The sequence below is a fragment of the Bubalus kerabau genome, chromosome X (genome assembly GCF_029407905.1).
Source record: "Bubalus kerabau isolate K-KA32 ecotype Philippines breed swamp buffalo chromosome X, PCC_UOA_SB_1v2, whole genome shotgun sequence".
Classification (NCBI taxonomy): domain Eukaryota; kingdom Metazoa; phylum Chordata; class Mammalia; order Artiodactyla; family Bovidae; genus Bubalus; species Bubalus kerabau.
In genome coordinates, this window is record NC_073647.1 from 21,768,672 (window position 1) to 21,796,482 (window position 27,811).

At 42.1% G+C, this 27,811-nt stretch overlaps 1 protein-coding gene and 1 long non-coding RNA gene across 7 annotated transcripts in view; one reads left to right on the forward strand and one right to left on the reverse strand.

Moving 5' to 3' along the window:
- Positions 1-16,989, reverse strand: part of GPC3 (glypican 3) — a 460,817-nt gene extending 443,828 nt beyond the window's left edge. Inside the window, exon 1 of one of the 5 annotated variants that reach the window (XM_055565179.1) lies at positions 16,710-16,951. In XM_055565179.1, the coding sequence (XP_055421154.1) occupies positions 16,710-16,884 (175 nt within the window). In that variant the 5' untranslated portion in view covers positions 16,885-16,951. Of the gene's footprint in view, positions 1-16,709 lie in introns of all 5 variants that reach the window. The other 4 variants (XM_055565176.1, XM_055565178.1, XM_055565182.1 and 1 more) reach the window with 4 other exon arrangements.
- Positions 16,990-17,120: 131 nt separating this feature from the next.
- Positions 17,121-26,554, forward strand: LOC129639891 (uncharacterized). 2 transcript variants are annotated; one of them, XR_008708648.1, is made up of 3 exons: positions 17,121-17,723; positions 18,265-18,394; positions 26,219-26,554. It is a non-coding gene; the product is annotated as an uncharacterized LOC129639891 (long non-coding RNA). The 2 variants fall into 2 exon arrangements; XR_008708647.1 differs by having other exon boundaries at positions 17,121-17,503.
- Positions 26,555-27,811: the final 1,257 nt, after the last annotated feature.

Genomic DNA, 27,811 nt, shown 5'->3' on the forward strand with positions numbered 1-27,811 from the left:
TTTTTTTAAGGTTTTTCCTCACCTCACTATGCACTAGATGACCTGTGAGAATTTTTCTTTTTCTTTCATTTTTTTTTCCTTTCTTTTCTTTTTTTCGAGAAATGGGATAGAATAGGGGATAGTTAGGCTCCAGTTTTGCTGATCTTCAGTTTTTCATTCAGGGCAGAAAACCAAGTCTGGCAAAGTCAGGCAGATGATTTTCTGAAGAATATGACAAGGCTATTATAAATGCTAAATTAAAGTTGTGTAATGAGCATGAATCTGAATATATTTAAATTTCCTCTAGATCCAGTTATTCCAGCATCATCCTTATATATTTTTTAAGTGTGCTTTTTGCAAATGTGAGGAGATCAAAGCCCTAATAGATAGCAGAATTTCTTCAGGGGTGGGGGTTGGGTTGTGGGTGGGGAGGGGATACACAATTGTCATGAAAATTAACCCCTGAAAATGCACAGGATTTTATTACCCAACGGATGCCGGAGGAGATTACTAGATTTTTAAGGTCTTTGCTATCAAGAGAGCAACCTGCATGCCTGAAATAATTAAGAAGAAGAAACTCAATTATCTAGTAAACTGAAATTTCAAACCACCCTGCTTACCTAAATGAGAAAAGCTGCTTAGACTAAAGCGTCATTACTTCTATTTAGACAAGCCTTAGCAAAGATATACAAGGAGCTAAAGAATGGGACCCCACATTCTTCCCTAAGCCACAACAATGCCTGTTTATGTAAATAGGATTTTCAATAACGGAACGGAATCTGAAAAAAAAATGTTTTCATTATTGTCTCTGAAAAAATGCAAATGCGGAAGATGAAAGTCAAGGGGCTTTCACTATGATGGGCACTGAATCCCCTAAAATATTTATCCTATGCGAGTCTGAGCCTGGATTCCAAGTGGATCTAAGAAACAAGCCATGACTCTTTTCTCCTTAAAAAGGTCTGAGTACAATATGAAGAATCACAAAGGGTTCTCTGACTCTGTGGCAAGTTGAGTGTGTATTTATTCAAAAACTCCATTTCGAAAAGGAAGAAAAGTAGTAGTAGAGATCTATTTACCTTTATCTGGCAGCCCCTTCCAAAATTGGGGCCAAAATATAAATACCCTTGCCTCCATCATCATCACCACCTGACAATCAAACACTCCTGCTGCATGACCATAACAACTTCCAGGCACAAACTAAAAGCTCATTAAAGACTATATGAAGGCTATTTATAGAAGAACTAAACAAAGAAGGAAAGGACTACTAGCAAAATTAATTAGACTGTTCATGCTTTTGACAACTATTAACTATTTGTTTGAACTCAAGTGTCCAGCTCCTTTACTGACAGGTATTGATGACTATAGCGATGCCATATATCCAGAGTTTTTAACTGACCTTGTGGTTTTTTTGGTTCAAGAACTCTGGTTTTGACCTATACTCTGTATATCAGCCTTCCTGTTGCTGTTTAGGCAGCTGATAAGAGGCAGAAATCCTTCTTGCTCATTAGGCCATTAGCTGCTGTTAAGCAAAGGGCTCAGGGAGGGGGGTGTTCAGTGGCCCAAAGGAATGTGTCAAACTCCACATATAAAGCCAGCCCCGATTTGGGGTTAAGAATTTAACCTTAAAAGGTTGACAAGTCATAAATTTGCCTGAGGTTCATATATATGTGTGACTTTCACAGTTTATATTTCCTCGCCAGGACTCAAAGTCAAAACATGCCCCTGATTAATGAATGGTACTAATTGTTATTCCGGACTTGAGAGCATTAGTCTTTATCCAAAATATTTTCTTAAAAAACATACAATCTCATGCTTAAAACTCTTCTGGCTTAGGGGAGTTTGGATAACTGGTCAGGAAAAAAAAAATAGGAAGAGGAGCCTAATGTTATCTGTTACTTGGTGCTACCATTTTGGTAGTCAAGATTGACTGAAAAGCTTCCATTTCACTGTGTCCATCAAGCAAAGTGCAAAGGAATGTCTTCCAAATCTAAACATGTGAGATAAAGCAACCATCTGTGAGTCCACACAAAAACTGAGCTGGGGCCCAGGGTAGTGAGGAGGTTGGGGGGAGGGCTAAAGTATCTTTAAGCACATTTTGTCTAACTTATCTTGTTAAATATTTATACATAACTGCATAACCTAACAACCTTGGCCAGGCTTGGAAGAGATAATAGATATAGGACAAACCCAAGATCCCCAAAGTGTAAACACACAGAAAAAAAATACCACAGAATACTCCAATTGGAATACACTCTGTAACCTGCAGTCAAATTTGAAACTAGGCCACTAAAATCCTACAAATGAAACAATGTCCTGAAATGTGATCCCTTCGTCACGGAAAAGCAGACTACAGTTTGGTTAGCCTACAAGGTAGGTAGCAGTTCTACCCCATGTTAGCAGTGTTTCAAAGGGGCTCCCTTAACCCAAGAAAAAGGAAAGGCATTCCGTGTAAGAAAAGAGATTTTGAAGAACAGAGATGCAATTTGCATTCATTGAGAATTATGACAAAGTAAGAGTGAATGTAAACTATATTGCAACGATCAGAGGTATTCAAGTCAGATATATTTAGCTTTGTTCTATCTGTACAAGAAGCCTCTTAACTACTCAGAGTTCTTAGAAAGTGGAGTGTAAATTCATCAGTGCACATTTTAGACCTCTTCATTTCCAAACTAAGGAAGTGAATTTCACAATATCCCAAGAGAAGTAACCAGGTGCCCCAACCCAATATGTGGGCAGAAATGCAAAGCCTGTTTTCTCTCCAGAATCGCTGAGGGCAAGTGGATGTGGAGGAGGCAGAGGAAGACAGGGGGAAAGAGGGGAAAAAGGGAACTCAGAAGCAATAGGAAAAGGAAACGCCACTTTAAAAATAGTGAGGGAAATACAAAGCATTCCACTCATCTTTTTAAGAAAACAAGAAACACAAAACCATTCAATAAATATAGCAAACCATAAAACACCTTCTGTTCTAAACTATCACCACTTGAAAGAGTGTGCGGGTGGGAAAGAGGAAGGCGAAAAAGGAAGACAAAAGCACACAGAACACTCACTCTTCCCCTTACTGTGGGTGTCAGAGGAACTTGGGCTGCTTATCACTCCTCTATGGAATGCTCCGGAGCTTTGGGGAATTTGTTAGTTGGTAAAACATCATGCGGCCACCAAGACCTCTCTTGAAAATAAAACTGAATATTGTTGAGGGGTGGGGGAAGACTCTGAATAACTGAATAAATGTTGATTCCAACATCACCTTCAGGCATTGTGAATGAGGCAACCTCACTCTCTCAAAGAACAAAAAGGCAATCTGACAGCTTTTGAAGGCCAAAAGAACCTTCAGGCGACGTTATTAAATTGACCCACAGCACTGAAGTTTCAAAGGCAAGAAATGACTTGGGTTTTAGAAATTAACACTTGTATAAAACCTTCAGAATTCCGTGGGGGAAAATAAACCTTATTTCAGAAATAGACTTTGAAGTTTGAAAACAAAGCAGAAAATCTGTTTCTGAAAACAGAAGGGACTATTTGAAACACTGAGCACAGTTCTCCTGTGGCTCTTTGAAACTCCTCACAGGCTCCACTCTGACTTCTGGAGATGGCCAGAGAAGACACACCACAGAATGCAGCAAAAGAGAACGTGGGGACCATTACTTCCCTAGAACATGCGCATGCTCAGTAGCGTCTGACTCTGCAACCCCGTGGATTGCAGCCCACAAGGCTCCTCTGTCCTGGGATTTCCCAGGCAAGAGTACTGGAGTGGGTTGCTATTTCCTCCTCCAGGGCATTTTCCTGACCCAGCGATGGAACCTGTGTCTCCTGCATTGGCAGGCGGATTCTTTACCACCGCGCCACCTGGGAAGCTCTAGATTCTCCAGGCAAGAAGACTGGTGTGGGTTGCCATTCCCTTCTCCAGAGGATCTTCCCGACCCAGGGGTCAAACGAGGGTCTCCTGAATTGCAAACAGATTCTTATGAACTACAGGGAAGTTCCTAGTTCTCTAGAGTAAGAGCAAAATGATCACAAGAGATACTGCCTCTGGCCACGTTAAATTAAGCCAAGGCCTAGACAATAGGGGAGCAAAGACTATTTTCCAAACCAGTTGTAGTTATTAGCAAATGAGCAAAGATCCTGTAGGCTCTCTCTAGCCTACCCCTTCTCACTTTCTTACACCCCTACATCCTCTCCCTCTTGCCCCACACTCCAAATCTCTCTCTCCTTCCCCCTCCTCCCACCCTCCTTTCCACCCACACCCCACGCATCCACATCAGTGAATAAACAGCTGAAGCTGAGCACAAACTTGAGAAGTCAAAAGAACAATGATCTATTATATGCAAGACCCTCTCTTAAGTGCTCCAAGGTTCTTACCCTCAAGGAGTTTATATATGCATACAAGTAACCTGGGGGGGAATCCTGTTTAAAAAGAAATACGGATTCAGTAGATCTGGGGTGGCAGCTGAGATTCTGCTTTTTTCTTTCTGTTTTGAAACCCAGATTCTACATTTTCTTACAAGCTCCCAGATGCTGCTGATGCTGCTGGTCCAAGGGCCACACTTTAATGAGCAAGGATCTAATAAGAAACAAGTATATAAATAATTTACAAGAGCAAAGAAGAACCAAAGCCATAGAAGTTCATTGATCACAGGGTTCAAAGGGACAATCACATCTAGTCTTGGTTAATCATAAAGTGATTCATGAAGAACATGACATTTCACTGACACCTTGAAAAATGGGTAAGACGGCCACAGGCACCAAAGAGAGGAAGATAGTCAGGTGGTCTATAAGTAAAGGCTTGAAGGCAGACAACTACAGGATCCTCTCAGTAATGAGTTAGCAGCCTGTTATGCTTAAATAGAGGGCACACATGTCAACAGAATAAGAGTGAGAGGCAAGATGGAGGCAGACTTGCAGGACTCAGACATCTGATATGGATGTGAGATGTATAAAAAGAGAAGTCAAAGATGATTTCAAGGTTTCAAGTTGGGTACCATGCAGAGATGCTATCACCAGAAATAAGAATGTTGGAGAGAGGCAGGTTTGTGCAGATAGAAAAAGAAAATGATGGACTAATTTTTTACTGTGTTGAAAGTGAAGCACTGGCAGGACTTCTGGATGGAGATATCCAACAGGCAACTGGGAAATACTGAACTGGACAGCAAGGAAGAGGTCAGGTTGGAAAAAGACGGGGGAGTCATTCAAGCAGTGAAGATAATGAAGTCATGGGAATGGTTGTGGGAATGAACAAAGAGAACAGAAAGGGCAAAGGACAAACCCAACTGGAACACTTGTGTCTAATGAAGGGTGGGAGGAAGAGCATAAACAAGCAAAGAGAATCTGTTTTACAATTAGGAGGGGAAGCCAGAGTGTACAGTATCACAAAAGTCAAAGGAGGGTGGGAATTTAGAACAAAAACTTTATATCCATCCAGACCATATTCTTCCCCTCATAATACAGTGTGAATACTGGAAAGAACATGAGCTATGGAGTGAGACTAATCTGGATGTAAATCCTGGCTCCACTACTTAAACAACCTTGGGGAAAGGAAATTTCCGGGCCTCAGTTTCTTCGACTGTAAAATGGAGATGACATCACCTACCTTTTAACTTTGCTGTGTAGATTACATGAGAAATTAAACATAAAACAAGTGACATCCAGTAGGCACTCAGTGAATTGTAGTCTCCATGCTCTTCTCTTGTGCCCTTTCAAACTAGGCCATCAAACAAAGTAGACTCAAAAAATCTACTGAAGAACAAGGAGTTTCAAGCTTATGTTGAATGAAAATGGTAACCTCAGCAACAGAGAAATTCAAGAAACCATTTTGCCAGAGAAACAGAAAAGTATACAACCCTTTCCCCACCACCAACCAAAAAAATTCCCATCTCCATAGACACTTGGGGGGAGGTTCAGGAGGGAAGGGAAATACGTATGTTTGTGGCTGATTCATGTTGTTATATGGCAGAAGCCAACACAATATTGTGAAGCAATTATCCTCCAATTAAAAATAAAGAAAAAAGGAAAAGACCAGCCCAATTACATAAGTATTCCTAGTATTTGCCTGGAACCACATGTTTCAAAGACTCGTCAGCAGGGCCCAGTCTAAAATGGAATAGAGACCAGAGCTCCAAAGCTACACAGTTAGAGCTTTCTTTCTCTCCAAAGCAGGAGAGCTAGAGGGACCTCCATGTGGGAACCAAGCAGATCCGTGGAACTCAGAACCTGCTGACACTTTACGAATGGCTGAATTGTTTGCACATAAGATATATAAAAACAAGGCTTTACCAAAGTAAATGTAAGGTGTGACTGTGAAAGACCACCCACCGCTAAGAGTTAACAACAACTTTCAAACAGTTTAAATGACATACATAATTATTAATTATTGCTATCAAAAATAATAGAAGTCTGATCGGTTGCTTCTAATGTATTTTTCTACATAGAAGTCTGTGTGTGTGTATGTTGGAGGACATTATCTTTTTTGCAAAAGTCTTGCACTATGACAACATATACTCATACTTTTAATCAAGAGAGTTCTTAAAGTCTTTGGCTGTTTTTTTTTTTTCCCTGAAAAATCACCAGATGTTGGCAAAACACACTTTAAGACATGTCACATGAAAAAGCCTGGAAAATATCATCCACACCCATGAGTTCCAACTTGAGCCTATATGCTAATGATTCGCAATCCTGCTTCTCTGGTACTCCAGAAGAGTATATACACTCTTTCCCCGTGATCTCATCTATCTATCCCCAGTATTAAGTTACCATCTACATGCTGATAACGTCCAAATAGATACCTCCAGCCTTGACTGCTCTCTCTTCTATGGTCCAAAACACAACCTCAACTACCTACCAGGCATTTCTGCCCCAATGATCAAAGGACCCCTCAGACACAACCTGTTCAAAATCAAACTCATTATTTTACCCCTCAAAAACATGTTCCTCTTATGTTTCACTCATTCATTCAGCAAATATTTACTGAGCACCTATTATCTGCTGTGGCCCCACCACCCAGCAAAACTAGAAGTTCTAGACTCTCCCTTCTATCCTAGTAACCAGTCAACAAGTCATGTCTATTCTACTTCCTCTATTCTCTCAACTTGATCTTTTATTCTATTTACTGCCCTGCCTTTTCACCTGCATTATTAAAACTCTCTGCCACCACTCACTCTCCAGTTATCCTCCATACTGAATAGTGTTTCCTCTTCTTAAAATGTTTTCATGGCTCCTCATCATCCTTGGATACAGTTCATCAAAACTCCTTAGCATTTCCTACCTACTTCTCTTGTTCAACTTTCCTCTACTTTCCCCACATCTGCACTCCAAACAATCCAAACTAGTCCAATACACCAAATGTCTCATTTTTTCTAGTAACTCTGTACCTTTGCATATACCTTTACAGGAGAGCCCACTTAAGGCAACTGGTTACCCTCTTCCAAAATTCAACAGCAACCAGATCCCCACAGGGCACCCAGCTCATCACGCTGCCTTGACATCCATAGTTTTCCTTACTGGCTCCCTCCCTAAGCAGTGGTTTTATCTTATTCATCAGCTCCTAGCTCAGTACCTGGCATAGAATCAGTGCTCAATAAATGTTGGTTAAAGAATGAATGAAAAACTTGTAATATTTATTCAGAGATAGCATACAAAGTTCATTTTTAATAGGTTCATTTTCTGAGAATTTCCATGTGTCTTTCAAAATAGTCAAATGTGGTTCCCCAATAAAATCACTCTATGAAACCTAACTTGAAAACTATCTCTTGGATCATAGTCTCATTTCCGGGGAGCTCAACATGCAATCGAGCCAGCGCTAGATGTAGTTCTCCAAAATGAGCCAAATTCATAGCATGGGTTAACCATCACAACTTGAACAAGGATCATATCTCTGTACTTAGGGAAATGATGGAACTCAATAAATGAGCAGTAGCTCTATATCAGTGACAATTAGGTCTGCAACACTTTGGGGTGAATCCAACTGAAAATGGTTTATTCAGGCGCTAAAAAGCTGTACCCCCTTAGTTCTTCCCAGTGTAGGTTAGGCTTATTCTCTGAATTATTAAGGGTGGACAGTTATAGGGATATTTTACATATGTGTATGTACAAGTATACACATATGTATGGGGCTGTTGGAACCCAGCAGATCTGTGGAACTCAGAACCTGCAGACACTTTATGAGTGGTTGCATTGTTTGTACATAAGATATAAATGCAAAGCTTTCATGACACAAATGTAAGGTATGATTGTGAAAGACCACCCACTGCCAAGAGTAGCAACTCACAACTTTCAAACAGTTTAAATAACACATAATTATTAATTATTGCTATCAAAATAACAGAAACATATATTTATACATATATAATCTATTAATATATACATAAAACATATACAAATACCATATTCAGATAAAGCTGCAGCTAAAATCTCTCTACTTGTCAAACTTCAGTTTTTAAAGAGGGGCAACAAGGCTCCCAGGGTCACAAAGAATAGAAAAATATGCTTCAACTTCACCACCCCCTCTTCCTCAGTCTCTGCTACAAATCAATTTAGAAAGTGATGCATTCAGAGAATCAGTGTTTCTCTAGGTACATAGCATCCTGAGGGCTTCCTGGGTGGCGCTAGTGGTAAAGAACCCACCTGCCAATGGAGAAGACTTAAGAGACTTGGGTTCAATCCCTGGGTCAGGAAGATCCCCTGGAGGAGGGCATGGCAACCCACTCCAGAATTCTTGCCTGGAGAATCACATGGACAGGGGAGCCTGGTGGGCTACTGTCCATGGGGTCACACAGAGTCAAACATGGCTGAGAGACTTAGCACACATGGCATCCTAGGATGTCATTTGACAGCAACAAAGTCCTCCAAACTAGGTCTTTATGTGTTTATTCTTACATTCATTTCAACTTTGAATAATAACTCTGTACAAGGCACTCTGCTCACCACTCTAGAGGATCCTGTGACAATCAAACATGACTCCTACATTCAATGAGCACAGGGTCTGTCAGAGGCTATGAATAAACAATGCACTTCAAAATCATGGATACTAAGTAAGAAGTCCAAATAAGGTAATTTTGGGAGCCGAATGATATCGGGGCATACCTCTGTACTGTCTCTGCACACATGTGTATTCCCATGTTCAAATGTTTCCCCATCCTTTTTAGTCCATTACGTGTGAGTTAACTTTTTGATACATACCAGAGGGAGGGCTTTTTACCTCCTCCTTGTATCTGTCACCCTAACTTTTCCTGGCTCCACCATGCTTCCCTCAGCTTCAATCATCCAAACCAAAATTTGACAAAGAGCAATGGAGAATCCTAGGATGCCATGATACACACTGGAAGTACCAGTATGCAGAGTTTGGGAGACAGAGAACAGAATCACAATTAAGAAGGAAACTATTCAAATCTAATATTATTTTTAAACAATCATAATCTTTTTCTCTTTTCCCCTCTATACTACTTGGGCCTGTATCTGCAAGAACATTGCTAGCCAACTTTAAAAGGATGCCCTAATGCATACAGAAATTAAGAGGACTTTCATAAGGCCCTTTATACTACTTCAATAAAATTCCCATGGCTGAAAACCCACTTTGAATTATGTCCTTTTAGATGTACATTTATGAAGCTTGATGTTTAAGTAAGATGCAGCAAACACTGAAGAAAAACGGATATACATTTAGTATATGTTTCTGTAACTGATACCAGTTGCATTATTTTCACACTACAGATCTGTAAAGTGAAGTTAAATGTATGCATTTATGTACATGTAGACGTATTAAATTTATTTTTAACTACTTAAAATAACCTTGTAAACAAGTACAAACCACTTACCTCTTGTAAGTCTTGGCTATTCTACTTTTCCCAGGGAGTTATAGTACAGCCAAATGCATTAAACCAATGTCCTTTATCACTTACCTATAGGCAACAAATGGATTTTGGACCTTAAAAAGTAGTTCCTTTTTTAGAAATTTTAGTATATTAGTAAAAATGAATCAACTACTTAAATAATGGTTTATGGAAATTTTATGGTTACAATACATTTATAATTCCATTTATTTATTTAGCCCACAAATTTTATTGAGTACCTGTTATTTGTACTATGCACTATGCTAGACACTGGGGATACAAAGATAAAACACAGCCCCTATAACCCTAAGAAAATCACAATCTAGTAAGGAGATATAAATAATTACGAACACATACCTTAAAGATACCATAATCAGGATTTCTAATTTTCCAGTAATAAACTTATATTCAAAAGGCAGATTCAAAAAAGCCAATTAAAATTCTAAAGTTTTGCTGAAATTGAAAGAAATAAATGCATGCTTCATTGTGTAAATTTTGAAAAATACTGAAAACTCAAAGTTTCCACTTCTGAGAAATGTACATCTTTCAACTTTCAGGTGAATGGTTGGAATCCAGTGGGTGGAGCTTTCATTTACAATCGCTTTAACTTCTCTGTCCCTTTTTACTGCCACTTTCGCTTGTATTTTATCTGTCTTCCTATCAATTATTTATCAATATAAGCCTATTAAGTATACTTCAAAGAGCTTAGTAGATTTACTAATCTAGCATATAAATGCAATTTCAGCTACTAGACGTAATTAACTGTTCAGAACACTAGCAACACATTTTAGTCCTAACATTGACTCCTTTTTATTCACGAGAAAAACATACAAACTCTCAAATAAGGCTTTAACATGGAAATGCGTTCCCTGTTAATCAATCTGGATTCATTTTTATTTAAAAATGGCAAACGAGTATTTTTAATAATTAGCACTTGGATAATTAATATTCAACTGGCCTAATCTGAAGAAGAGAAGTAAATCTTTACATTGTCTGTTCACCAGGCATTCAAGTCAGACTATAACGTTCGAGTGAGCGTTTTCCACTCACACACAGCATTTCAAAAGGCACGTTTTCTCTGCTGATAATGCTCACCTTCAGGATGCTTTGTGAATCACATTTTTACTGTCATTATGTTTCAGGAGATAAACTCCCATTACTTTATGCTCTTTCTAAAGCCAGTTGGGGGCCCATGACTTGGACTCTTATTTTCTGGTACTCATTGCTTAATGGAGTCCTCGGGATCCTGTTTCAAGCCTGACAACTTGCTAAACATGGGCAAAAGAGGGGAGATTTTTCAGCACACACTTTCCATTAGACCTTAGATTAACAAAAAACACTGAACCCGCTTAGAAGTTCAGCTAGGGCTGATGAGATGCTGGCTCCTGGTGTGATCTCTGGAATTGAGGCTGTGCACAAATTCTGATTCCAGGTTACAGAAACCTGTGAGGTACTTCAACAGGTCCATGCATGTGTTATAGCTCAACTCCCAAATATAGTAATGTCAACATTAGTGAGAAAGGTCTAGCTGACATTAAATCAAAGAGAGTTTGATTTAAGAGATGTCTTACAATTTATGTGCTATAATAATTGTTGATCTTTAATGATACTAAGCCAGTCATAACAATGTTGCTAATTTCAATTTGTTCTCTGAGTACTCAACCTTAATCTCAACCTTAATAAGCCCTGCCTGATGGTAAGAGTCGCCAGCTAACTGAGGTAAGCCTGAATCAGTCTCCAGTCAAAATATATGCAGCTTGAAGTTTGTCCACATACCCCAATATGTCTCATAAAAATTTGGACTTAGACTTTAAGTAAGATGACATATAGCTTAAGAAAGGATTTGAGAGTTTCATCAAAGAATACATAATGATCTAAAAATGCTGCTGCTGCTAAGTTGCTTCAGTCATGTCCAACTCTGTGCGACCCCATAGACGGCAGCCCACGAGGCTCCCCCGTCCCTGGGATTCTCCAGGCAAGAACACTGGAGTGGGTTGCCATTTCCTTCTCCAGTGCAGGAAAGTGAAAAGTGAAAGTGTATTATCTATTATTTACGAAACATGCTATGGTACTCTTAGCATTGGGCTCCACACTGCATCAAATGCAGTGCTTTCCCTTTAAGGAGCTTATAATCTAAAACATACAAATAACCATATGCAGAAAAAAAGCTAGAGATCAGAGTAAAAGGAAGCATTCACAAAAATGTACAAATTCAGCATGCCAGAACTTTTCAGTTGAGCAATATGATCCCCAGTGAAATTCTTTCCAAATGATGTATCATGTGCACAAGTTATAAGTGATTATCTTCAATTTTCTTAGAAATGAGTAATAAGATACCTCTTAAGACCCATGCTTTTGTATATGCATCAAACACTAGAGTTGGCGTGGTCCTATTGATAGCTGCCATTTAAGGAGAAAACATATTTTCTGTCTTTTCTCGTAGCAGACAAATCCGGACCTCTTTTCTCCCAGGTTGGTAATAAGCAGCCTCTTTCTAGGCTACAGTGAACAGCAAACATTGCAACTCTAAAGATGGAAGCAGCAGAATGCTCAAAAATATTGCATCAAAACATTGGATACAACCTACCAGCCCATAAGAAAAAAACCACATTGCCAAACTGACACCATCTGTGTCATCTAACAGCCATCGAAATCTTCTTATGCCTGTATTTCCTAATGCTTACAAACAGAATTTGCTCCAAGAATTAAGAAAACTCTTTTTAAGATGGCGGCCCTATTAAGCGACCTCTCCCTATCTCCCACTTCATCTCTTCAGTTTTTTTTTTTTTTTTTCCCATTGACCAGGCTGGCTATTGTGACCATTTCAGCTAATTTCCTGAAGGTATTTTCTAGCCCTTTTCACCCTATTTAATCCTACAAGTTTCCTGAGAAGCCTGTTTACTCGTATGCTCCCCCACTAGACTGTGAGCGCCTTGACAAAAGAGACTATGTCTTCTTCCTCTGGGCACCCCCCAACACCTAACAAGAGAGCCTGCCAAGGAGCAGGCAATCTGAGACTCCTTTCAAGCCAAGGTGCTCCACCGATCATCAGCCATCTCCTCAATCAGACTGATGCTTCCCTCTAAGTACATCCCGTTACCGATAATCAGGATTAGTAATAAATATATTCAGACCACATCTGAGCAAGTTCGCCAAACTAGTCCAAGTTAGCACATGGTAATACGACTTTTCCAAAGTTTCAACAAATCACCTGCTCACTCAAATGTCTAGTGCAATCTCAGGGGAGAGAAACTCTCCCATGCCTCACTTATTCTGTCTCCCAGCTTTAGCACCACTAACAGCTTCCAACTAATTGGGGAGCCACAGCTGGCAACCCGGATGAGATCGCTAGTTCTCATACTTTAAAACAACAGCAACAAATACCAAACTCTCTCTTTTCAAGAATGTTGATTTTTATTTTTATGTTGTTTCATCTATTTTGAGAAACTCCAAGTAGATTTTGGCTCTTCAAGGCTGCCTTTTACCCATACAGGCATTTGGCCTTCTGGATTGGTTCTTGAACTTTCCAAGGCCCTCTAAGGCAAGATTCCTCAATCTTCTGGGAGTTGCAACACTACCACGGTTTGTTTTTCTCATTTCCATCCATTCCCTTCACCACCACCACCCCCCTCCAAAAGTGGTATATGGCATTCATAAAGTGAATTACACTTGATTTTTGTTTAGAGGAATTTTTTTTCAGACTTCTGTAACATTCCCTTGAGACAATTGGAAACATCATTGTCTGATTACTAGCTCACTTTCCTTGCCTAAAATTGTATCCATTCTTGATTGCGCCTGTGGGTAGGTTAAGCAAAACAAAATAAACATCTAGACTTATGAGCTCATTGGCTTTTTTTCTGAATTTTTCTAAATTAAATAAGGGCAAAAGAGCTGCACTGAAAGTCAGTTATATGGATTTTTCTGCCAAATGCTAACTGTGTGCCTGGTTTCCATCTGTGGTGCTTTCCAAGTTACAAATCCTTTTAAAAAAAAAGAGTGGGGTATGAAAAGATCTATGGATTTGGGGGACATGCCATTTAGAATTGCTATCCTGTGTGTTTGAACACTAAAAAAAACGGGAACACGAGATTGTAAGGCTTTAGATCAGCTTTGTGGAAGTCTAGTGTAGTCCTTCAGCACCAGTGATTTATTTAGGCTGGCCGATTTCAAATGCTATTTAGTCTCATCCATATTAGCATAAGAAATGTACCTTCTCCAGTCTAACCCAATTCTGCTAATGGTCGAAGTTAGCAGTCAATCCCAAATGCTCCCCCTAAGTGACACAGGACATTCTTGAGGATTTCTCCTTACTGTGACCAAATCTCATTTTATCTGGGACAAAGAAAGCTTTAATGCAGTTAATACAGTGGAGTGGGCAAACTGAACATGGCTTAAAATATAGATAGGGAAAAAAATGTCAAGCGGTCATCATGATGGTTCATAACTATCAAGTACTTTGCAGCTCTTTTTCAATTTCCAACCACTGAATGACAGCGGCAAATCACACATTTATTCATTTTGAAATTATGCACTTGCCATTGTATTTAAGTCCGCCATTATCATCTCTTCTCTGAAATACTGATGAGCTCTTTCCACACACGGACATTAGGATTTTCACCATGCTTTCTGTATCTACAAAGACCTTATTTGCCCAACTAAAGTTTGGGACACATGGTTTTATGCCAGGGGTATTGGAAATCTGCACGGCCCCCAGAAAATCCAGGCTATATGGTAGCTGTGTGGGTATCATCCACCATATTTGAAGTTTGGCTTTGCTCCAGGGTGAGTCAGAACAGTGCCTGCCATATAGAAAGTCCTCAACAGGGCATATGTTTGTTAAATAGAAGTGAAGTAGAGAACGCTGGGTTTATATGGTAAAGATACTCGGAACATGATTTTTCCTATAGAGTTTGGGAGATACTTGAGGAAAATGAAAAATCTCCATCACAAGTCTCTGTTCTCTACATGGAATATGGCCATCCTTAGGCCAGGAGTAAGGGAACTTGGAAGGAGGGAGCCCAGGCCAAATCTCATACACACGGTGTGTGGGCCCTCCCAATACTTCTATACAGATGCTGCAAAGAGGCAGGCAGCCAGAGATCTGGGGGAGGGCAAGGGAGGGTGAGGGCCTATTTGAGTTTCTGTAGAGGGGGGTTGCTAAATGAGGATCTGTGCATTCCCTCTGGTCTTTTTTCCTCTTTTAAGTACAATCTTTACTCCTTGGCTTCAAATCCGCCCAGTGTGGCCCCAGCCCCAACCTTGGACCCATTCATCTTGTGGGGGCTCATCCTGCGAGGACCAATTTTTACATTATCAACAAAAGCATGTCTCTGGCCTTAGCAATCTAATTACCAAGGACGGCACTTCGAGGGGAGAGAGATCCGCCCGCTGTTTCAGCTCTGTGGAACTGATTCATAGGTTGCCCCTTACAGCTCCTGCACACGCCCACGTGTTATGTTATTAACACTTAACAGTGGAAGAGGTAGTTTTACCCTCCCATAGAGCAAAATCCTGCAAAGCAATATTTAACATATGCGCAAATGCATTTCAGTCACCAAAAAGGGTGACCAATCACCTTTGCAACTAAACAGCAGGCTCGCTTGGCTCTTTTCATCCACCTAAAGAAAAGGCTGAGGGCGCGCTGGCTGCCTAGGTAACCTCCCGCTAGTGAACGCTCGCCGGCAGCGCCCACAGGGCGCGCATCGCATTCACAACTTGGCCCAACCAGCAGGCCCGCCTCCCTGACTTGCTGAGAGCCACGAGCCAAGTTTTGGCGAGGGCTGCTCCCTGATCCCTCGGAAGCGCGGGACGCGCGCCTTGGTGGATGCATGGGTGGTGAAGAGACCTCGGAGGCCACAAACGTTTTACGGTTTGTGAATACAACCAGCCGTTTCTTAGAGCGCACCTCTGATAAATTAACCTGTTTGAAGCCGACTCTTCTTGCCTGCATTGTCAGTGTAGCAACTTGTCCTAATTGGATTCTAAGGCAGGCTTTTAGGACTCCAACCGTGGGACAGTCAATCACACAAGGCCATTAATATTCATCTGTTGACAGCGGCAGCGCTCAGGGAAGGTTAAAATATGCCCTTACAACACGATCTGATTGTGCTGAACAAAAGGCAAGCGTTCAGAAACTTTCCTCCACCTAAAATCATCTTCCCTTCAGGGTCCAGCCTGTCAAGAAGGCAGATGAATTTGAGAAGGGGAGGAGTTAAATCATCTTTGGACTCTTGCTCCCCCGGCCAGCAGCATGGTTTTGGAAACGATTTTGCCAGCCTAGAGAAGAGACGCTGTTTTGAAGGGAAAAGGCTCAGTCCTCCTCATTTGGGGGACCCTCCTACTCAAAAGTTTCCCTCCGCGTGTCTTTACCTGTCACTGCGGATTCGGAGATCTGTCCTCAACTTTGCTTGCACTTGGGCCCGCGAGCCTTGGGAACCCAGGCTGCAGAAAGGAGGGCGTGAGGGCAGGTTGGGGAAAGAATGGCTGGAGCCGCGGTCCAGCTGAGGCTGAAATTCTGGCATGTAAGTGTGAGCGAGGGTGGCAAATTCCCGCGGCACCAGCTCGGATGTGCGGCGCCAGTTCGCCGAGGCTAGGAGAACCAACTCCAGCCTTCCCGCCCTGCCCCCCTCCCCCAAAAATGGGCGCCCGCTAGAAGGCCATGCTCGCCGTTTCAACCACTCGCATCTTCGCTGACAGCCCAGCGAGCCTGGGAGATGCGGACACGGTCCACATATACCCTTCTTCTCTTCCTCGGGAGACCTGGCCGGGCTCGAGCGCGGGGACCACTCCCAGGTACTCAGGCGCTGGGCTCACGATCGCGGCCCCGCGGGGCTAGCGCGCTCGGGTTACGGCCACCATGCGCCCCTTGGCTCACCGCCCGGCGCAGGGAATGCGCGAGGGACGACTCCTCACCTGGCACCGGGGTTTCAGGCACCCATTTGAGTCCGGGCTGCAGTCTCTGGAAGAAGGAGCGGACCTGGTGACAGGTGGCGTCCGGCGGCGGCGGCGGGGGCTGCGCCTGTCCCGGGCAGTCCAAGCTGAGCAGCATCGCCACCACCAAGCACGCGGTGCGCACGGTCCCTGCCATCCTGCTTCGAGGGGAGCGAGGAGAGAGTGGGAGAGTGGAAGCGGGGGCGAGAGAGGTCCCAGGACGCGGCAAGCCTAGCAGTGGCCCTAAGGAGCTGGAGACGTGCCGCTACCCAGCCGCTGCAAAAGTTTCCTCGCAGCTACCTGGGCGCTGGGCGAGGGCGGGAACTGCTTGGTGGCTCGGGGCGGGGCGGGGCTGACCGGATTGGGGCGGGGCGAGGAGGGACCGGTCGGGGCGGGGCGAGGCGAACAGCGCGGCCAGGGGGCGGTGGTGGCCGCGTGGCCAGCCTGCGGGCGCGGGGCTGCGGGAACTGCTGGGGTACCGCAGTGTTGGGATCCCGCAGGAGCCGCGCGAGAGGAGGACGCGGAGCGCGTGCGGTGGCTCCTGGCCGCCCAGCCCAGCTGCCGGCTCGCCGCCGCTCTACACAGGGCGCTCTGGCATAACTACTGCAGAGGGGCTGCAGGCTCGGGCGCGCTGATTGGCTTCCCAGCAGCCGTCCCCTCTGACTGGCTCTGAGAGAAGTTCCCCAGCCTCACTCCTCCTTCCCGCCGCTCATTGGCCTACAGCCGAGTGGGCTTTTTCCTTTAGGATTTTTGCAACCTCTCCATCCTTCCTTGGGGTGCGTGGAGGTCCCTGGCCTCGGTACCCACCCCCCCAGCCAGGTCCAGCTCGTCTCTGGCCACCAGAGCTTCCCAAGAGGTCTTCCTCCTCCGCACAAAATCCACCTCTTCTTCCTGCTTTCTGAGGGGCTTCCCTCGATTCTTTTTCCCAACGCAGCTCACAAACCTACCCCACAAAGAGTCACATTCAGGGCAGCTGGGGACCGCTGGCGAAGGGGGGTAGGTTCACACCTGCCTCATCTTTGAATACTATAACTAAAAATCTGACAGCCCGTGGGGTTTAATTTAATAGAAGCACACAAAGTCAGATAAGGCACCTGATCCCAGGATGTTAAAAGAATGTCTCCTGTAAGGTAGCCCCTGGTGACCCTTCATGAAGCAAAGCACAACTGGTGACAACAAGATAACCTGAGGCTTAAAGTCAGCCTAATTCATTAGAAAACCGTTTCACACAGCAAATTCATTGAGCCAGAGCTAGCCTGTTTGAGAGGTCTCCTACCCCAAATCCCACCTCTCCTGCTTAAATTTCATCATTTGAAATCCGGTTCTTTGAAAATCAAATACCTGTCAGAGGAGAAATGCATTTAGTCATTACCCATAAGTAGGGATCTTTAACTCCCATATTCTTTCTAGTGGCTCACACACACCTTAGCACAATGCCTGGCACATAGTAGGAACTCAATAAGTATTTGTATAATGAAATGACTTAACACCTCAGTGTGAATTAGTTTACCATCTGATCCTGTTGTCTCTGATCTAGGGAGAAGCAGGTTCAGATAAAGAAAGGAAAAGGAGAGCCTCCACCCCAGGAATTCTGCAGTGAGTGCCAGGCCATGGAGGAAGAGGTTGTGTGCCAGAACTTGTGGGCTGAGAAGAGAGACAAAGGAAAGGTAGGTGACTGAGGGGCTCATTCATTCATTCAATGACAAATATTTGAATTGCTGCTACGTGCCAGACACTGTGAGGTACAAACAATGAGATACAAAGATTAACCGTTGGTACCTGACCTCAAAGATCTACGGGTCTTGTGGGAAAGACAACCAAACAGAAAAATGTCAACCCAGCATGTGGTAAGTGCTAACATGGGGGCAAATGCAAAGTTCTAAGGGGCGAGAAGGCAAGTCACAGAAAGCTTCCCAGAAGAGGTGATATCCTAAACTCAGGCTTGAAAGACCAGTAGGAGTTGAGGTGAGAAAAGAAAATGGGGGGAGGGTGTCAGGGGAAAAGAAGCAATGTGAACAAAGATTCTGACAGGAGAGAGCATGACCCAGTTGGATGATGGGAGGTGCAAGTAAGGGTCTCAGGCCGGGGAGTTAGGGAAGCTAAAGCAGCAGAGGTAAGCAAGGGTCAGATTATGAGTCCCCAAACCATGTAAAGGAGCCTGGGGAAGCACTGAAGGAACTTCTAAGCAGAGGGGTGATATGATCTTGTTTGCCCTATGAAAATATCTCTACAGCAACATTGTGGGGATTGGCTTGGAGAAGGAAGCAGATTGGAAGCAAGTTAAGAGGCTGTGAAAATAATCCAGACAAGAAATGATAAAGTCCTGTGGCAGAGGAGACTTGGAAAGGGAAAACACTACTGGAGATATTTAGGAGATAGAATTTAAAAGGCACCGAGTAGATGTGGGGGTTGGGAGAGAGGGATTCAAGGACGGAAGGCTCATTCATTCTTTTTTCAACAAACATTTGAGTGCGGCCTACGTCTCTGGCATTCTTCTCCTACTTCATAATTTTGCCTGGGGCTAGGCCTGCGCCTGCATTGAACATTTGACAAATGACATATCCACTTTAAAAGAAACACCAATTAAGAGTCATAATTTGGCTGGTGAGTTTGATATGTTCCACCTGTGGAGCCCTGTGACCAAAGGGCAGATTGGAAGGCAAGCATTGATTGAATTTCATGACCTCGCAGAGGAAGACATGACCTCCCATAAATTCATGATCTTCCAGAGCTCATGCAACTAACTACAAAGGCAACAGTTGTTTTCAACTACTGGGTATTGAGTACCTTGAACAGAGGGACTATGACTTATTTTTAATATATACTTTTGTATCTAATATACTTTATATGAACCAGGGAAGCAATTAGGGCAGTGCTTCCCTAAGTGAGATGTGTGAATCTCTGGTGGTATGTGGACCAGTGAAGTTTTGTTTTGTTTTTAAATAAATTTTTGTTGTAATGTGGATCAGAAATGTATGAACATGCATAGTACTACATCCAACCCATGATTTCATTAAGACAAAGTTAGTAGACAATACTATGATCAATTAACTTAAATAAAACTGTGAGTTAGCTTTAAAATTTTTTAATAGTACTGAGAATATGAGGATTTAGCAAAACTTGCGTGGTGGTATGTGAAAGAGTAGAATTTGGACTTCGGTCATAAGCAAACTCACCCTGAGGTTTTGGCAAATATTTAAGGTTTTGGCCTTAAAGTTTCTGCTCCCCCTACAAGCAGCTACTTGAGGGCTTTAAGCCGACCTAAGGAGTTGGAGAAGGGAATGGCAACCCACTCCAGTGTTCTTGCCTGGAGGATCCCAGGGACGGGGGAGCCTGGTGGGCTGCCTTCTATGGGGTCGCACAGAGTCGGACACAACTGAAGCAACTTAGCAGCAGCAGCAAGGTAGGATTAATAAAACTTGCTAGGCTTAAGGAGTGGTTGCATTTTTGTAATAAGTGACTCCCAAAGACTTTCTAACGTTTCAGTCCCCAAGCTAAGACTCTGCCAGTGGGATTTCAGGCCCTGGAATAGGCACTGAAGAATAGGCTTTTGGTCAGGACAGACTGCAGGGACACTCTGGACAGCTGTCCATTCTGCCAGTGTCCGGTGTGTCGAGTTTTACTGACAAAATCCCGTTCCTTTACCAAACTGTTAAAGCTGTTACTTTATCTGCTATATATTGCCAAGATGGGTGACTATGAATTAAGATTGGGTTTTATTTTTCTTTTTACATAAACAACCATCTTACTTTTCAGGGCTCCCTTCCTTATTTTCGAAGTCAGGCCAATGACTCATCCTTACTCTTCAGCTGGAAAAGACAAAGAGAAACAATCAGTCTAGAAACACAAAAGGATGTGCTGATTGAGCACCAGTGTTCACTTTCCACAATTCATGGCTCTGTGCTTTCAGGCCCAGTTGGAAGCATTTAGATAACACCACTGGGCCCCATTTTCCTCTTTGGGCCTCAGAGGAAGGCTACCTAGCACAGCAGGCCCAGAAGAACTTTTCTTCACCTTTCGTTCCTAGTCTCTAGTTTGAAAGAATTCGAGAATTCCCAGCTGTAGCCAGCAGCTATTATCTTGCTGTAGCTGGGAGGAGAGTCTGGTTCTATGACTCCAAAAGCAGCATAAATCAAGGTTTCTGGGAGAGGGTTAAGAAAGGGTGTTCAACAGCTGCCGCCATGGGAGGGGCTCATATATAGCCATGCATACGGCCACACACGCACACATGGTTTGTTTTGGGCCCAGTTCCCCTTGCCACCACCCCCCTTCCAGGTGATGCTCTCCCCACCCCATTCCTCTGAGGCACACAGTATCTTCTCCCCTTCACACCACCCTCAAAACCTCCTTTCTGAACAGAAATTTTAAAACTCATCCGCTCACAGTGTATATGGTTGATGGGGTACAATGGGGCTGCCCACCCAGGGTAGGGGGTATTTTCACAGGGATCAAAGCTTTAAACCAAAGGAACAGGGCTCTAAAAACTGTGGAATTCGAGGCATTTGCTAGTGGGAAGGGAGTGTTTAAACTGAGGGGCAATGAGGCCTTTTTTGGTACACCTGAAATCACATCATGCAGACAGTTGCTTATATGTTAGACTGGTGCTGCTCACAGTCAACACCTCCCTAGCCACACCTCTGTGCTCTATGGCACACAGCCACTTTGTCTCCTTCTCTTGCAGTGTATGACTCCTTTGTGGGGCGGAGGGGAGGGGAGGCGCCAGGCACACTGATCCCAATTCTCCCAAATGTATAAGCTATGATCAGAGAATGAATTATGGTCCTTTGGGAAAGAGTGTTCATTCATTCATCCCAGCCAGCAGGCCAGTGCAATGTAAATGGTAACTTTGTAAGTTGAAAGACTTAAAGCCATTTTGAAAATTGCATAATAATCCTAGGCAGAATTTGGCTCCATGTGTGTGGAAAATTAATAGACCCAGCTGAGATGCCTGCATTATGAGTTGTGGATGGATAGCCTCTCCCCAGACCAGGACTATACTTTGCCCTCACTAAATCCACAAAATATCCTGAGGTTCTTGTAAGTTAGAGTTCAAGACTTTGAAAACAACTATTGAAATTTTTATTTGTGGCATCATGTTTATTGCTGCAAATAAGAAATTATTCCATTCTGTCTTCATATGTATAAAGGATATTGATCTAGATTCCTAACATATTTCTTCATACCCCTAGTCCATTGATTTTTTTTTGATTGGGCAGATAAATGTATATCTAACATTTTGTCTCTATTGCGTAAGATAATCAGTTTTCTACTAAAATTTAAGGAGCTTGTAGTTAGGTGATTGAGAAGATGGTAGCTTTAAATGGAAAGAGTGGTGACGCCTGAGGCATGGCTTTAGGTGTCACATGGCAATTCGTGAATACTTTGTTTTGCTTTGAATTATTGTGTCCCCCAAAACTCAATGGTTTAGGTAATATGTTTATTTGGATGTATGCTGTGTAGAATCTATAAGTAAATTTGCTAAGTTTTTTCTGGGTCTTTTTGCTCTGGAGCCTGGGTGCCCAATAGGTCAATAGTTGACCTCTAACCATTGACCGCTCACATGTTTGCTTCTCTCAAGGCCTTTTCCCACCCCCAGAGCTCCCTGAGCTCCCAACAACATATGGGAGGGAGTCAACAGCCACCACGGACAGCAGTTCATACTTTGAGTGGCCTCGTCCATCTGACTTCCCAAGCCTCAGCCACAGTACCAAGTCTAGGGGAATTTCAACAGTAGCATCTCATAAGTAAAGGCCATCACCCCACTGCTAACTCTATAGCCATTGTAAAGTCTACCTATTAGAAACTGTGTTGTTCAGAGGCAGTACGGTTGGGGCCTGCAGCCAAAGGAGGGGAAGAGAAGTGCTAGATGGTTCCATCCCCTACCAACCAAGCCCAGAGGCTGCTACACTTGCTGTACCAAAACCTGGGGTGACCACTGCATTTACCACATTGGGTAAATGTCTGTTTACCTTTTTGTCTCTATCATGACTTTTGAGCTTTAGATGATCAGGAGTTCACATTAATATCAGAAAAGAAAAATAATATTAAATAAATTGACCCTTCACTACAAACTGTTTGAGAAGTATTATGCTAAGTATGTACACAGTGCCTTGGCCCATGGTAGTCACTGAGTAAATGTTTTTAAATCAAGCTCTGAAATGCTTTTCTTTACAAAAATAAATTCCCACATTCCCTAATTATAGGGAATTCCTATTCACAAGGCATAAAAACTTTCCAATAATAGGTAGCCCATGTGAGGATAAATGTGTAACTAAAAGATTTCTCCTACAAAAATTATCCCATAGGAACACTCTTCTTCTTTGGCTCACTCTTATTCAAGTAATACTCAGAAGACAGGAAATATGGTTTGCATGAGATTTTGCCCCTCAGTAGAACTTGGTGTAAATTACAGAATGGAGGTTGATCTCCACAACCTTCATGTTTTATTATATCCATTATTTCCCCCCTAATTTATGTCATGTTTTCTGTTGTAAATGAAAGAGACGCTTGCCTGTGTACAAAAACATAGCAAACATACCAAAACAAAACAAGATGATAAGATCCAGAGGGAAGTAGTCTCCTTGGAATGCCTTCATCTCATTCATTCTCATGTCAGAAGTACAGCAAGTCTCCCCTGCCATAAATAAATTGCATGTCATTACTCAGAAGATTTAAGCTCTGTTGGATGTCTCCAGTCCTTCCCTAACTGCTGTTAAACTTATGCTTAATACCATATGGTTTGTTAGCAGCTTTTTGTCTCATATCGTTCTGAAGTTGTTTCATATGAGAGTACCCTATCTTCCCAAATAGATTGGAATAATCGAAGGAGCAGAGGAGCAGCAGTCAAAAGCACTGGTTTCTCATTCTCGTCCTGCCTCTCTGAGCATTGTGACCCTGAATATGCAACTTCACATCTCTGAATCACAGCCTCCTTAACTGTAAATTGAGGATGGCCGACTTCATGCTCTCCAAGGTTCCTTCCACCTCTGACAGTCTGTGTCTCTAAGATTGTGAACTCCTTGAAGGAAGAGTTCTTACACTTCTGTACCCAGAATCTAGAGCAGTGCCTAGGATATAGTAGGCCCCCAGTACCTATTTATGGAATGAAAGGCTGAATGCATCCACAACACAGACCCCAGAAATGGCTTCATAGGAGATTCTCAAGGTATATTTGTTGATTCCTTAGCACTCTCTTTAATCAAAGTATTGTGTACAACAATTAAAATCTAATTTTTCTCCTAATGAGCAGCACAGTAATGCTTGTTGTAAGCAATATTGCAAGAGTAGAAATATAAACAGACATACTTCCTTTGTGTTTTCTTTATCTCCAAAAATCTAAATTAGAGATTTTTGTAATTAAGTCATTAAAATTTTTAAATAACTGAGGCTTTGATGTTGACTCTTTAAGATTGTAAAGTACTAAAGGTAAGAGACTATGTTTACCTAAATCTCAGTATACATGGGCCTAACAAATTACTTTGTTGTTTGGAAATTATGGTAATAAACTTTCAGGGGGGTTTAGTATTCATTTTTCCCTGTTGAAAACCTGTGTCAATCCTTTCTATGGAAATCTTTCTGAACTGTATTACATATTTCCCTGCCTTAGTAAACAAAGTATATGAAATCTAATCTAATCTATTCTTGATGTTCTGTTATATCATATTCAATTTTTATACTAGGCTATGAATCTACAGAAATGGTGAGACAATAAGCTGAGTCTATGCTGGGTCTATGGCATGGCATGAAACTTGCTTTCTTAAAAACAATAACAAGAATTCCCTGTAGAAGGACTTCCCTGGTGACACATTGGCTAAGAATTCACCTGCCAATGCAGGAGACACAGGTTCAATCCCTGGTCTGAGAAGATCCCACATCCTGCGGGACAACTAAGCCCACGTGTAACAACTACTGAATCCCCGGTGCCTGGAGCCCGTGCTCCGCAACAAGAGAAACCCCTACAATGAGAGGCCTATGCACCACAGCTAGAGAGTAGACCCCTCTCTCTGCACCTAGAGAAGCCCACATGAAGCAACAAAGATCCAGCACAGCGAAAAACAATAATTAATTAATTTTTAAAAAGAATACCCTGTAATGATTTATCTCTTCCTCTTTAACATATGATGTAGAATGTATAGATCCTTGCCCTCCTGCATTAGTCTGCTATTTACACATTGTAATACTGAGGTCAAAGGCTAAGTTAGCCCTTCCTAGGATGTTCCTCTGATTTCAGCACTAGTACCTTCAACCTCTCAGTCGATTTCAACCCACCCTCCAGTTTACTTGCTTTAACTTATGTTGCAACACAGTGATCACAAAGGTCCACACAGCGTGGTGGAGTGGGCATAGGTTATGCAGTTCAATAGTTCCAAGTCCAAATTTCAGCTCTATTACTTACTAGCTGGGGGACCTTGGATAAGCCACCTTACCTGGTTGAGACTTCACTTACAAAATGAGGATTAAACACTTAACCTCCGTTGATGAATGGATGAATAGATAGATAGATCCATGTGATAATACAAAGAGAACACAATGGTACTTATGGAATATAGGCAGTCAGAATACTAGTGTCCACTATAATATTCTTTCAGCTTTTCTGTATGTTAGGAAAAATATAACCTTGCAAAGTCTTTGAGAGACTAGAGATAAAATAGGTAAAGCTTCTGGAATGTTGTAGGTATTCATATTATTCTATGAACTTTAAGGCTATTTCTTTTAAAAGCCATCAAAGCCAGGTTTGTTTGTTTATTTGTAATAAACATTAATTAATATTTTTATTACCAACATTTATAGAACAGTCACTATGTTCTAGGCACTGGTGATATAGTGATGAGGGCAAAATTTTTGCCCTCATGTACATTTTCCAGGTTGGTTTTAACCATCAGAGTGAGCAGGCATCTTCAGTTGTCAGTTCACTGCCAGGGTTACCTCAATGCCAGCACTGGGACTGCCAGATTATCAAGGTTTTACATGATTCGTAAGTTTGAAGGAGGCATATGCTCTGAGAGGGTCTCCTTGAACTTCACAATCTCGGCTGCTGCTCAGTCCTCCTTCAGCCTCCCTAAAAACAGGTCCATGTGGAGAGTATGAGAACTGAGCAGTGTTCATTGATGGCCAGAGTCCAGCAAGAGACCTGCCACAGGCCCAGGAATTCTCAGACACCGATTTGCCATTCCATTTCCCAGGGCTTAACCTCTGTCGTTTGGCCTCCCCAATTACAATTACATTTCCAGACCTTTTTTTCTTTTCTTTTTTTTTTTTTTTGGCCTTACCCTCAATTCCCAGCCTTAGTAATGGCTCGTATTTCCTGGATGTAACTACAGGAGCTCAAATTCACTTCTGAAAAAAAAGTTTTCAAACTTAAGCTTGCAGCCAGATCTACCCTAGTTTTAAACTTCACAGTCATACTCACATATACTCATATCATTTCCAACTTACCATTGTACAGAAACATCATGATGTATTTATTTTTCTTTTTTTCTGCTTGATACTAGGCTATGAATTGACTCTTCTTCAGAGGAAAAAGGCCAATGATATCCTGACAACCGGAAAGAATGCCATTCTCTTGGCTGATAGTCTGCATATGGAGGAACAACATTTCACACACAGATGGAAGGGAAAGTTCATCTTCCTCAGTATAACTGCTCCTATGGCAAAAAAAGGTCATTTAATCACATGGGAGCAGCTAGACGAGATGATAATATAAAGCAGGATTCTGTGTGCTTCTAAATCATCGGGGCTTTATCAGCTGCCCCTACACCACTCAAGGATGGGAAACCCTGAGACGGTTAAACAGAAACATCAAAGAATAAAGGATGGATGTGCCTGTTGTCCTTTTGTATATTTTCACAGATATGGCTTAGTTCTTGCCTCTAAAATGAGAAGAACAGCAGGTTACCTTGCTATGAGCAGTTGTGTTCACAACTGAAGCAGAACTGAATCTGAAATCCAGGGAGAAATTCACTTTCTCACTTTAGTTTTGCTGCAAACAGAACTTGTAATATTACTGATTACTTTAACATAGTCATTATATTTAGTGTCATTAATACTAAAAAAAAAAAAAAAAAAAACAAAAACAAAACTTTAAGCCTGCCAAGTTTCCTTAAACCTATGCTAATATTATTATGGATTCTGAAAACTGAGGCAATATATCTACTCATATCATTTTTCCTTCGAATTTGATCTTTGGGTTTTTTTTAAAAATTCAACAAGCAGGAATTAAAGTAATGGTAGCACACGGTGCAATTTTGTGAGCTGACAACAAACCTCTTGATCTGGGAAAGAAGGGCCAAGTTTTCAGGACTACCTATTAAGTAATAATCCCAGTTAAATTTTCTCTTTTGAGAATCTTTTATATTTGTTTAAGACTTCATTCTTCTTACAAAGGGCTTCCCTGTACCTTATCTGGATTGTTCTTCCCAAGAGTCCTCTGAGCTAGATCAGGCATGAGATAGATATGGGGGCAAATATTATTGCCCCCATAATATTGATGAGAAAACCTCTGAGATTCAGAGAGTAAAGTGATGTGCCCAAGGTCACATAGATAGCTGGTCAGCAATGAAGACAGGGCCATAACATGAGTCAGATACCTCCAATACCTCCCAAACTACAAAATCCCAGCAAGCCATGTGGCAGTGGTTTAAAACCTAAATGTCATAGGCAAAAACTTTTGAATATTATCCAGATGTCTCTGAAAGCCTCCCAGGATTCAATATGCACCTTAAAGAGCCAGGCATGAAAAATGACATGTTCTGAGAAGCACGCCAATTTGAGATTTACTAAATGAGAGAGAGAAGTTAGGGACAACAGAGACAGAGGCAGGTTTCAAACAATATTTCTTTTGCTCTTCGATTCACTGCAAACGATGACATTAGCACAAGGTAGAAAAGACACCATGTTGGCAGTAGAAAAGTGAGTTTGTATCATATAATTCACTTGAAGTTTGTGGGAAAAAAGGTGGAAGGCATTTTGGAAATTGCCTCTGCAGTTTGATTTTAAATGTTTGAAGAACCTTTTCTTCCTTGTAAGGTGGTTCTACTGTCATCATGTTATCAGAAAGGCAGATGAAGAAATTAAATTAAGTCTGA